At 48.1% G+C, this 13,518-nt stretch overlaps 1 protein-coding gene across 2 annotated transcripts in view; it reads left to right on the forward strand.

Annotated features, from left to right (window-relative positions):
- SERBP1 (SERPINE1 mRNA binding protein 1) overlaps positions 1–13,518 on the forward strand; it is a 204,204-nt gene that overhangs the window by 59,496 nt on the left and 131,190 nt on the right. For both annotated transcript variants that reach the window (XM_078668857.1, XM_078668859.1), the window contains exon 2: positions 59–248. In XM_078668857.1, coding sequence (XP_078524983.1) covers positions 59–248 — 190 coding nt within the window. The remainder of the gene's footprint in view (positions 1–58; positions 249–13,518) is intronic.

A 13,518-nucleotide genomic window follows, 5' to 3' on the forward strand; every position in this document is an offset into this window, starting at 1 on the left:
TGGGTAACCTGCCTTTGTTTGGAAATAGCACAGAATGCTAATACAGATTGTCTTTTAGGAATTCGAAGGGTAGGAAGGAGGCCCGATCAACAACTTCCACCACCACAACCGCAACAGCAGCAGCAGCTTTCTCCTCAAGGTGAAGGCAAGCCCATTGACAGGAGACCAGACAGACGACCACCTCGTGAGCGTCGGTTTGATAAACCAATTGAAGAAAAGACTGAAGGGGGAGAATTTTCTGTAGATAAGTAAGAAAAATTTTAATTGTTGGTCAGTAGTACACTTGAATCTGCATCTTGTATATTCTGCATGTTAAATGAACAGTCAAATAACTTCAAAGACCATTCTCTAGAGTGGGAATGCCGACAAATAATTTTCATTGATGCCCCATTCTGTTTCCACTTATCATACTCTAGAAGATGTTTCAGGAAGCAGTAATCATTGCTAATGTTGCAATTGCAGTGTCATCACGTCATATTGAGTGGTCTTTGAGGTATGCGTTATACTACTGAGCTTCAAGTAATATGCTGTGGTCTTGGTATTCAGGATGTATGATACAAGAGGCAAGGCTTCAGATTATAGAACAGGTCTCCTGCATTAGATGATTGTGCCACTATACCCTGTTCACTTTTATGAACGTATGCTTAAGTGGATTCAAAGATTCTGATTGATCCACAAGGTGCTGAACACTTCTAGTAACAGTTTCAACAAAAGAGCCTAGCTCTGCCGAAAGATACAACAAAAATTTGTCACACAACCACAAGAAAGGTACCTTTCTGTCACTTTACTAGACTAGGAGAAATGTTACTGAAAGCGGAATGTAGTTCTGGTTGCTGTTGTCATAGCCTGCACTTCTGATGGAGAGTCAGCTTCCTGGCCCTCTTTTGTGACCATCCAATTCTTGTAACTGTCTTTGCCTTTCTTGTGTGTGCGTGTTCTGTTCAAGTCCTTTGTTATAACCCCTTTGTTCTTTCGGGACAGTGTGCAAATCCTACAAGATGGTGGTTCCTTTGCAGGCTAGCTCTTTGATGGTGGATGTGACCTACTGCCCATGTTTGTTTTAGGACCGCCAACCATAAGGTTCAGGGAAAATAGTCTTCCTTTCCTCAATCGAAGGGAAGGGAAGCTTGTCCATTGGGCATTCCCTTCTCCTGGTTGCCTGGATGCGAAGCTTTGGCATTTTGCATTCTGGCGTGTTGCAAATAGGTCTATAGTCGGTGTTCCCCCCCACCTTCTGAATAGCCTTTGCGTTTCCTGTGTATTGAGCTCCCACTCGTGGAAGGCCGATGTCTGTCTGCTGAGCCAGTCTGCTTCCACATTGTCCTTCCCTGGTAGGTGTATGGCTAGCTGGTCTATTTTTAGTGGGATGGCCCATCTCTATACCTTCTGTGCTAGGTTTGATAGCGGGGCTGATTGTGTTCCTCCCTGTTTGTTGATGTAGAACATCGTTGTCGTGTTGTCTGTTTGGATCAACACTCTCTGGTTGTACAGTTTTGTCTGGAAGGCCTTCAGGGCGAGGAACACTGTCTTTAGTTCCAGGTAGTTAATGTGTTTGACCGCATCTGCTGGAGTCCACAGACCCCTCACCCTGAGCTTGCACATGTGAGCGCCCCATCCCTTCTGGGATGCGTCTGCAGTGATGGTCACCGTTTGGGTCGGTGGTGTCAGAGGCTTCCCTTCCGTTATGTTCTCCTTGTTCCACCACTACATCTCCTCCTGCACTGCGTACGTTACAACCACTAGATCTTCCCAACTTCCTGTAGCTTGTGGCCATTTTTCTTGCAGCCATTCCTGGAATAGTCTCATCTGGAGCCGTACATTTGGGACCAGATGTATGCAGGAGGCCATCATGCCCATGATCTTGCTCGCTGTCCTCCCTGTCGAAACTCGCCCCTTCAGGTAGAGGCATGTCTTCTTCAGCAGGGCCATTGTTCTATTGTTGCTCGGGAACACCCTGCTCTGTATGGTGTTCTGTTGGTGGTAAATCTCAATAGATGCTTGTGCTGCCTGTTCATTGCGATGTGCAGGTAGGCATCTTTGAGGTCTATGGTGGCCATGAAGTCTCCTTCTCTTATCTGAAGAATGACCTCTTGTAGGGACGTCATCTTAAGCTTTTGTGTCTTTATGTACTTGTTTAGGAAACTTAGGTCCAGGATGGGTCTCAGGGTTTCGTCCACCTTTGGTACCAGGAAGTAGGTAGAGTACACTCCTTGGTTCCTTTCTCTGTATGGTACTGGTTCGATGACCTCCTTTTGGAGGAGTTCCTTCGCTCCCTTTTGAAGTAGCTCTAGCTCCTTTCCCGACAGCGCCCTTCTTTTTGGTTTCCCGTTTGGCGGTGTCTTTTCTAGTTCAACGCAGTATCCGTACTGTATGATGTTTAGTATCCATTTGTCTGTGGTTATCTTCTTCCACTCCCGGAAGAAATGACTTAGCCTGCCTCCTACTGGTGTTACATGTTTGTTGATGTTCTGGCCATGTAACCCTGTGCTGGTCTTGTGTTCCACCCTGGCAGGAGTTTTGTGGGTGGGCACGTATTGCGTGACGGAGTCACTTAGAGGTGGGTTGTTGGCCCTCTTTTATTTTGTCCACGTCCGTTCGCCCTCCTGCGAAAGGACTGGCTCCTTTGCTGGTAGTGCCATGTTTGTTTTTGATGTCCTTGTTGTGTTTGGCTCTCTCCCTGGTGGGACTGCTGGAAGGTCTGGTGGGACTTTCCTGGCTGGTTCCCCCTCTTCCGTTCGGTCTCTGCGACAGAGTACCCCTTTTCGTCCCCCTGAATTGTAAGGCCCCCCATGGACCTTGCAGTTTCGTTCTCTTTTTTTGGGCTGGGTGAGTTTTTCATCCACCGGCGCCCCAAACTGTGTCTCCCCATTGAACTGGGTGTTCAGAATGTTGTGCTGCACCTCTGGTTTGAAGCCTGAGGTCCTGAGCCAGGCCTGCCTTCTCTCTGTGATTCCCAACATCAGCCTGCTGGACGTGTCCGCTCCGTCCAGGGCTGTTTTGAGCCAATTTGCCACATTTTTCCCCTCTTCCACAAGGTGTGAAGCTTTGTTGGTACTCGTCTGGCAGGTGCTTGAGCAGCTGTCCGATCTCATCCAGAATTTGGTACTGGTGCCTGTTCAGCAGTGTGTTAGAGTGCCATGCGCCAGTGCATGGCTGCATTTCTTTCTATCTTCCTCCCTGTTAGGTCCATCCTCCTGCTTTCCTTGTCTGGTGGTGGCCCTGATGTTGGCACATTTGCCCTCTTCCTGGCGGTCGCCGCCAATGGAGTCTGCCGTAACTGATCCTCGGATGTAGGGAGGGTCCTTAGAGGAGTGTTTATACTTCTTCTCCATCCTCGGCGTCACTGACCTGCATGTTGCCGGTTCCTTGAACGCCCCTTTCCCCTGGGCCATGGCACTCTCCAGCATGCGGAGGTACTGATTCCTAGTTTGTGTGGGGAGCAAGGTCTCCAAGAGGAAGTCTGCTTTCGGTTTTTATTCATCCAGCTTGACTCCAAAAGCTGTTGCCGCGTTCTTGATGACCATATTGTAGGCCCCAATATCATCTGGTGGCGAAGGCCTCGAGGGGTACGTGTCCACGGCCTCTTCTGGGCTTTCGGTGTGTAGGTCCTGCCACTCCAGGTCCTGTGTCCCCGAGGATATTGAGCTGAGGATCGTCCGCTGATCGTAGTCGCCCTCCTCCTCCTCGTAGTAGGCTTCTTCCTCTGGATTTTCCAGAATCTCTGGGCTTTTCGACGGCCCTGCGGCGTTGAAGTCCTCCTCTATTTTGACAACCAGTGCCTTTGGTTTGACGGAATTGAGAATTTCTTCATTTTCTCGTCGAACTCTTTTTTCCTTTGCAGGATGTTATTCGTCTTGGCCTCGAGCCGTCTTTTCTTTCTCTCCATTTCGGCGGCCTGCTCGGTGTCGAATGGTTCAGCTGTTCTCTTCTACGTCGAAACGGTCTTCAGGTCCTTTGTCGACGTCTAAGCGACCTTCGGGTCTTTCTCTCTCGAAGCTGAATGTTCCTTTTCGGGGACGTGCTTGGACGACCTTGGCTTTTCGCCAGTCTTCGCCGCCTGACAGTCCTTTTCGAAGGATCCGCTGGGCTGTTTGTCCTTGGATGCAGCTGCAGCCGTCGAAATTTTCGGCGCCGGCGCTCCCTTCGAGGACTTAGACTCTGATTTTCGAGAGTCTGGCTCAGACTTTCGAGTGTCTGTCGGGGCTTTAGGGATCGTCGAGTCTCCTACCTCTTTGGAAGTCTTCTTATCGACTCTACGACCGTGTAGTCATCGTCTTCTCTGGCAACGTTGTCTTCCTCGTCGGTCGAGAGCCTCAGGTCTCGAAGGGACGGCGGTTGGCCCTTGCCCTGCATGTTGTAGTTGGCCCATCTCTGTCGCTCTCTAACCCGGAGAGTCTTCGGTGTGAAGGCGGGGCAGGCGTTGCAATCCTTGCTCTCGTGGTCGACCGGTAGGCAGAGGTTGCAAACCGGGTGGTGGTCCTTACGGCAGAATTTAAAGGGTGTCTTGTCCATTTCTTGCGCTCAGGGGCCCCCTATGCGCATTCTCCGTTGGATGTCGAAGTTCTCCTTCTTCGTCGTCCCGCTCGATGGTGTAGTTTCTCGCCGTCTTTTCAATCCTTTCCGTGCAAAAATCAACTTTTTGGCGGTTTTCTTTTCTCCAAAACTCAGGAGCCCATTCAGGAACGATCCAGACCCGGAAAAAAGAATCTGAAGATGGCGCCCAAAGGTGGGAGCTTCCGCAGGAAGCGTGCTGACGACACAGGAAGCACACCAAAAGGTGGGACGTCGACGCCCACCTGGGCGACGAAAAAAAAAGAAAAGACTACATTTCCGGACCCAACCACTAGACCGCGGAATAATGCACAGCCTAGTGAATCCAGAAAGATTCACGCTGCAAAACGAATACTTCCCTTATTTATTTCTGGAGCTCTCATAGGGAGGTTAGGCTTCTAGTTATCCTGTGGATTATCCTGATTTTAAGCAAGTGACTTTGCTTTCCCTGGGCAAGGGTGTCCTCTTCAATGTCGTTCGTGGTTTGGTTACAAGGTGGATAACGAAAAAACTAAATTGGGTGGTAATTTTAATAATCAAATGTATCCATTGATCCTTTGTGCAATGGTTTATGCTGTGTAAGCAGTTCCTTTGCTTTATGCCTGACATACCACTGTGTATAATGGCAGTGATTTTTGTTTCACAATAGGAGCATATCCACAAACCAGTACACCACTTGACCCCCATCGTCTTATAACAGATATTTTAGCCACAGGTTTAATTCAGTGATTCATTAAATTAACAGTTTTACCAAGACTCTTCTTACTGCAGAATGTTATTTGGCTGGAGCATTTTACCTGTCATATTCTTCATTTTTATTCTTGGCATAATGTTAAAATTAGCTGGAATGCTAATGGTACCAGACTTCACTTTTGTACAGTTTGCTGTGACCGGGGCTTGACACTTGTCAGATTACATTCCTCTCCCTGGCGATAGATATTTTGTGCCAGACTTTAAATGTAGCTGCTCTTGAGGATTTCATGAGTTCTGAATTGACACTACATGTTACACCGTACTCTTGGATCTGAAATGGAAATGGAGAATTTCCTAATGTTTGAGGATTGGTATCTTGCACTTATGAATTCCTTTGTCTCTGATAGTAGGCCTGAATAAGCAAGGGGCCTGTCTCCTAAGGGGATGGCCTGATGATGGACTCAAAAAGGGTTTTCATACACCTTTCCTCCCAATCCAATCCCAAGAGTTTTTGAGATCCTAGAGCATCTAGTTCTGGCTCATCCTTATAGCTCCAACTTTGGTTTTTAGACCTGTTCCATCTGGGTCACAGGACACTCTGCGTCCCCTAGAGGAAATTCTGCCTATTCATGGTCAAAGTTGGGAGCATACCACACTTGCCTTCAATGTCTCAGCTTACATGACTGGTTCCAGAGGAGCAAACATTTACTCACCAAAGTCTCACTTAAGCACTGTGAGGTCCAGGTCCTGGTGGTTGCTAAACAGTCTTTTGCTAGAACTTTCTGTAAAAGTGTAGGGCTGAGATTCTGTTGCTGAACAGTAGGTCTCTCCTATGCAAGATTTATTGGATTTGTCAATTTGTTGCCATGTTGTACAGTTTTGTTTGAGTTGTTTTTTTTTTGGTGGTCTTTTAACTATGCGTCTTACTTTTCTGGGGGGAAATATTTGTTTCTCATACTTCCAGTTGACAACTCGAGTACCTGCATTTTTTTTCTGGGAGACTTCTATTAAAGCATTAATAGCTTTTGGTGTTTGGGTGGGAGATGCAGTCTTCGTGTCCCTTCGTGGGCTGTTGTCAACCTCGCGGTCGGAGAGCGGAGGACTCTTTTTGCCCATCAGGGGTGATGGCAGATTTAGACAATACTGGACTGTATTTGCTATCAAGACAGTTGATGGACAAAGGGGAATTGTCATATTTGCTATCTTTTTAATTAAGTCCAGTGTTTTTCTCTAGGAGATAGACCACCCTTGCAAAGACTTGAGTTAGTAAGATACCATCTAAAAATGATCTTGTAGTAATTTAAGTAGTGAATTAATGGGGGTACAGAGGCTTTTGACCAAATAGGGATTGAGTCTCATACACTTCAAACTTCATGTGCCTAGGCCATGGTTTAACCACACTAGAGATATAGGGGATAATTTAAAATGCTTTATGCAGGTGAGAAATCATCTTAGCAGAACCCTGTTCTGGAAGGGTGGTTGAACTATATTCTTGTCCCTACCTCCGTGTTGGTGACTTGTAGTTGTCCACTTCAGTGAAGCAGCTGTGGATCCGTAACATATCAGTGAAGAAGTTAACTTTTTCCCGACCAGCTTAAGCATCAGTAACCTGTTGAACAATTCTCATGTGGATGACCCTCTGAGATTCAAAAACTATTATCCGTTTTGCTATGTTTAGAATCTGGATCTCTGCATTCAGTGCAGAAGGAAACTTCCATCATTCTATCTGTTTGATGTGATTTTACTTGCTGATGTAGTCTTGTATAGACCTGAGAAAGGTGCATGAAGGTGGTCGAGCGGATAACGCCTCTGAAATATATATACAGTTCCATCTTTCCATCTCTGGCTCTCCTCCAACCAACTCAAACTCAATGCGTAGAAGACATAATTTCTGCTAATTTCACCTCAGAAAACCAACAATGAGACTCCGATATGGATTAAGGCCATCACAGCCATAAACTGCCGTCCGACCATTGTGGACTCTGCCAAATCCCTCGGAATAACCCTTGACTGCAACTTGAACATGCAGGACCCCATTAACTCGATTGCCAAATCAGCCAGATTCCACCTGAGCTACCTAAGGAAATTGAAACCCTTCCTTGACACTCCCGACCTAAAAATGGCAGTCCAGGCACTAGGCATCACCAGACTAGAATATGGCTGCTCTACCCTCTCAGGCTTACCAAAGATCTCCCTGGCAACTTTAAAAGCCTGCCTCAGTGCAGCCGCCAGGCTACTAACAGGCTCAAGGAAATTCAACCACATTTCACCTCATTTGAAAGCTCTGATTGTCTTCCTCTAGAGGCCAGAATCCAACTCAAATTGGCATGCATCACCCAAAGGCATTATACTCCAATTCCCCAGCATATCTTGCCCAGAAACTTGTTATCCGGAGGTACCAGAAACTCCCGGTCCACCAGAGACCTCTTGCTCCAACCTGCACGTTTGCGGAAAAAGAGCTTACAATCGGGCCTTCTCTGGGGCCGCACCAAGAATATGGAACTCGCTCCCGCCCGCCATTAGAAGAATCCCTTCTATGGCTTGTTTCGAAAAAGATGCAAAAACATTCCTAATGGGCAAAGTCCTTGCCTAAATCTTGCTTTCTAATTTCCCAGAGACCTTGCTCTACCTCAGACTAGTGCATCCCCTGGAGTACCTAGTCACTATCCATCCGGCACCTCCGGGCATCCCACAGTGGAACTTGGGACCTTGCATTTCCTCTCAAAATGAGATTGTAAATTGTACATACTTGCCCTTTAGCCCTTATGTATCCAGTCCCCCCTGTCTTTTGTATACTACTGTTTACTGTAAAGCGCTCCGATACCCTAAAGGGTGAAGTTAGTGCTCTAAACAACTTTAAAAAATAAATAAATGTTCTGGCTGGCGAGGTCCAGGGATTAGCAGAGGTGTTCAAAAAGGCGTAGCTGTCAGACAGCCAGCGTGCAAACTGGGTAAATGGCCTACTTGCATGGGGCCTTATTGACGGGTGGTCACCCAATGGTGAACTGCTACAGTGTTCAGAATCCGGAGCCCGAAGTCCTGCCGAACCCGTGAGGTCCAATAAGCCCTGTTCGTCAAAGAGGTCTTCTATTTGTTTGCAATTTGCGTCTTTGCCACCAGGAGTATGTCGTTCCATGCAGAGCTGGTGGGAAGTCTGCATTTCCCATGATTGTGTCCCAGAACACAACCGTGGCCCTGACCACTGAGGAAATGTACACTCCTGGTGGGCATCTGGCCTCCACCTGGTCTAAGAAGCACCAGTGCTTCTCTAGAAATTGCAGTTGGGTGGCCTGTTTGTAGCTCACTAGATGTGGTATACCCAAACCACCGAGAAACAGGTTTGCTCCCTGGCCATTCTAGCTCGCTTGCCGCCCCAAAAGGATTCTGTAGGGGACTGGAGTTTCTTTGTTGTGGAGGGCGTGCGGTTGCAACAGCTGCACCTGCATAAGATGTAAGATTTTAGGCAAGAGGGACATTTTGACAGCTGTTATTCGTCCCAACCAGGAGAGGGTCTCCCATGCCAGGACTGAAAGATCGCACCACAGCCAGCTGCGCAGAAACATTTTGACACTGATTTTTCAATAGTGGGAAGTAATTGGACACTCAGGAGATTCCTGTGTGTAGGAAGCTGGGTTTCTGTTTCAGTAACCCCCATCCATCCCTCCCCCCACACACTTTTTGCCAAACTACTGATGCACTTTGACTTGATGTGCCCTGTGTCCCTGCCAATCAGGTTCTCTTGGCCTGTGTTTTCCCCCCCTAAAACTGTACCATGTACCCCCAATTGGCACCTTTCTGGCCACATGTCAGTTTCTTGTAAAAGGTACCAAGGGCACCTTGGCCAGGGAAGGCCTCTCTGAGTGCTGCAGCACGTATGGGGCCGCCCAAGAGGCCCTGAGCCATTGCAGGCTGCGTCTTTGGTGCAAGACAAAGTGAAGTCGACATAGCACACATCCCTGTGTGCCATGCCTACAACCCACTGCTCTTTCATAGGTCAGCCACCCCTCTAGCTGGGTGCACTATACCAGTGGTGAGGGTACAGATGCGTGAGCTCTGTACCCCTACATTGTATAGGCCAATTCCTAGACCTTGTAAGTGCAGTGCTGCCATTAAGAGTATATGGTGCTGAGAGTTTGTCATAACGAATTCCACAGCACCATAATGGCTACACTAAAAACTGAGACGTTTGGTATCCAACTTCTCAGCACGTTAAACCCACACTGATGCTAGTGTGGGATTTAATAAAAAATGCACAGAGGGCATATTAAAGATGCCCCCTGAAAACTAACCTACCACTAGTGTCCAGGCTAAGTGGCTGCTTTCAGCTGCCACCACCAGACCTGTTTCTGGGCCCCTGGGTCGAGAGTCTGCTGCTCTCTGGTGCCTGAAACAATGCACATCCTGGGACGAGGTGCCAAGCCTCTTCTCCAGGATGGGCAGGGTTCACGAAGGACAAGCTTCAAAGGCTTGCCGCCTTTGTGAGCTTCCCCAGGCCACTTGCTGCTTTCAGCAACTGGTCCCCACTGGTTGTGACCCCTACTTTGGGCGGGAGATCAAGCAGGAAAAAACAGTGAGGAAGAGAGGTGTGCCCACCTCTGCCAACTCCACCCCTGGGGTGGGGGAGGCGAGGTGAAGCACAACTCGGTCCCCGCCATCTCGATAGAGGGACTCTGCCAACCAGGGACAGCCTCAGTCCCCGTCCCCCATCGTCCCCACCCCCATCGTCCCCACCCCCATCGTCCCCACCCCCCCGTCCCCCACCGGAGGGTGACATAATAAGTCCCAACCTTTTTACCTACCTGTAACATCCCAAATTCTAGTATTTAGGGGTAACCCTGAACCTTGCTTCCTCAGACAAGAACCTGCAACAAGAAAAGGACTGAACAGCCGTGCAGCAGCTAACAAGATGAAGACACCCACTGACTTGGCCACAGCCCTACCGGCCTGTCTCCACTACGAACCTTCTCCCTTTAACACCGGATTTGTTCATCTGCAACCTCTGGCTCCTGCCGGACACCGCAAATCCGCACCACTCTGCACCTGCCGTCCATGCCCGAGCTCGAGTGGGCAAACACCACAAGGAGGTCCCCGACTATCCTGACCTGCCTCAAGCTTCCAGCCGACAACTGCAGCCTAAATCTGGAAGGCCCCCCCAACTGCGACCAAGAGCTGGTAATATCTGACCCCAAAAGACACCCCTGCACCCGACGCTCCAAGGCCTTAAGCGGCCAAACGGACAGTGCCTAACCAACCCCCAACTTCCCCCTCAAAGTGGTGGTCGCACCCAGAAGACCTTCGTCCCAAGCCTGCAGTGCCTTTGCAAACCGGAGGTTCCCCAATGCAACGCCGACGTCTGAACAGCACCTTGCATCCGGAGGTCCTAGTGCCACTGAGGGTGCACTTTTGGTGCTACTTTGTTTCCCCTTATGCCCTGAGCTAAAGTCCAGAAGCTTTGCTCCCACAACAAAGTGGCCTGCTTATCAGCAGCCACCAACCGGAGGCCTCCTATCCCCCCATTGGATAACATTGAGCCTCAGCACCTGGCTGCCCTAGTGCTGCTGAGGGTGTAACAAGAGTGCGTACTTGACCCTGGAGGACCCCTGAGTCTACCCCCAGAACCTCAACTCCCACTACCAAATACTTACCTTAAAACTGATAACACTATGTTCGAGGCATATGGGCTGAAGGCCACACACTATTGCATTAGATCACCATCTGGTGGTGGGCCCGGATGATTACACTTTGTTGTTGTCTTGGAAGAGCCTTTGTCTGTTGGATGACTCCTCCCTTAGACCGAAGTGCGCATGGGCATCGACTCCATCTTCAGATTGTTTTTTTGCGCCATCGGGCTCGGATGTGTTAATCGTTACCATCCCGTTACCGATCTCTTTTCGAATCCATAAATTAATCAAAATACCATCAGCATCGTAGTCTACATTGATTCCGGTTACCAGCGTCGAATAGAGACTTCACTTCTCAATTCCAGCTTTCGGCGGGGCCGTCTGGCCCAACTGCGCCATTGGGTCTTTGGCTCATGGAAAGAACACCCTTCAATAAGTGCCCTCTGTTTGGACACAAATCCCCTCACACCGATCTTCATGAGGTTTGCAATCTCTGCTTGTCTCCAGAGCACGAGAGTCGAGACTGTGAAGCCTGCGCTTCGTTCCGGTCCAAGAAAACAGTCCGGGACCGTCTAGCTCGAAGAGTAATGGCGCTGTCATCTTCGACACCAGACCTCATCATAGACGAGACTCCAATTGAAGTACACGCTGAAGAACCGCACAAAGATATCGCTTCCGAAGCAGAGGATTCAGCTTCCGGGGTCAAGGATCAATCCGAAGATTGAGATCTTCCAGCTGTGAGGTTGAGTACAGACGTCGACCCTGTTCACCCCACCATGCCTGGACAGGCTTCGGTTCCACCTCCACCTTCGGGTCCAGGTACACACCGACCAAAACTTTCCGACGCCCCGCCTTCAGGCCCGGCAGCAAAGATTACAAAAAAGCCTCCAGTCAACTCAAGCTCGAGTCAGTCTGTCTGTCCCGGAAAGCAGAAGGTCCTTAAACCCAAATTAACACCGGAACCAAAGCATCCTTCGGTACCGAAAGTGGTAGAACGGAAAGCAAGTTCGGCATCGAAAGAAGTTCCCAAACCTACCAAACCAAAAACCACGGCTCCCAAGGTAGATGAATCGAAACGTACTCCGGATCCAAAGAGCACGGGTCCTAGGAAAGTCTTCGGAACCGAAACCAAAACCTGCTCCAAAGACAATGGACACCGTTAAACCTAAGCATTTTTGCTCCATGCCATGTAAATCGGCGCCGAAAAGATTTGCCAGTAGAAGAGCTTTTTAAACCTGATCCAAAGCAAAAAAACTGCCTGAAAAGAGGAAAATGGACTATCCTAAAACACCGCCAGTTCCTCTAAAAAAGCATGCTCAAACTTCACCAATGAGGATCCCTTCGACAGAAAGAGGTAACAGTAGATATTTCTCCTGTACATTCACCATTTAGTACACAGTCTTATACCACAAGATGAGGATGATGGGGATAATTAATCACAGGACATAGAGTGAACATCACATAGAAGACATTAATAACCCAGATGGTATTCCTGGGCCATCAAGGGACCCATGGGAAGATTATAATGCACCAGATCTACCTCAAGATGATGTATACCAATCTAGACCATCTTCCCCAGATGACACTATTGGGTTTACGCAGCTCATTCATAGAGCAGCCACTTTCCATGGGGTAGACCTACACACCGATACAATGGAAGATTTCATAATGGGCACCTCAAATATTTAAGGACTCAGTCAGAGCAAGAGTAATTAATCCCAGACTAGAAAAGAAGTACAAGGCAGCTCCAACTGATCCAGCATACATTGCCATTGGACTCACTAGTAGTGTCAAATGCGAGAAAAAGAGCTAATTGGCAGACAACAGGAGATGCTCCACCTCCTGACAAAGAGTCTAAGCTTTTAGATGCTTCAGGAAAACTCACCATTTCACAAGCTGCTAATGTCTGGAGGATTGCTAACACAGGCTTTGTTAGCAAGATATGATAGAGCTCATTATGATGAGCTGGAGTCACTCATGCAACACTTGCCAGAGCTATACAAGACCAGGGCTTCTGACCTAATGCACTGAAGGAGACTGGACTGGGCCTGGACCCTTATATTTCCCCTTTGGACCAATTTCGCGCCTGGGGAGCGTAAGATATTCGATTCACTTTTAATTGTGTGTTGTATAGGTTGTTTTAGTATTAAGTGCTTAGATTGACGGGTATCTGTTTACAAGTATTAGTTCCATTTATATTCACTGTCAAAAACTAAAAATGATAAGGTACAGGTGGGCCCTGCTACTCTTGATAATTTTCTGGTAAGGAAAGTAAGTCAGATAAATAACAACAGACGTGCATCATTGGGGAAAAGCACTGTGGTAGGGGAAATGTCATTGGAAAATTCCCCTATCAGTTTGTTACAAGGATGTGTAACTAACTCGACTGATGTCATCTCTATTGACCCTCCTGTGTCCATCTTAGTTAACGTGGAGGCTCATTCTGACCCTCAGGTGCTGTCATGTCCTGATACTAGCCCTGATACTAGCCCTGATACTATTGTGTTACCTGAGCCCCAACCAGAAATTAGGGCCATAAGAACTTGTAGAACACTGTCTCAAAAGGTAATTGGGAAGCAAGATAAATCAAAAAAGAAAAAGGATGGTAAGGCTATTTTTAGCCCTGTAATACCTACCCCTTTTGTTTTTACGG

Source organism: Lissotriton helveticus, chromosome 1_2 (genome assembly GCF_964261635.1).
Source record: "Lissotriton helveticus chromosome 1_2, aLisHel1.1, whole genome shotgun sequence".
NCBI lineage: Eukaryota > Metazoa > Chordata > Amphibia > Caudata > Salamandridae > Lissotriton > Lissotriton helveticus.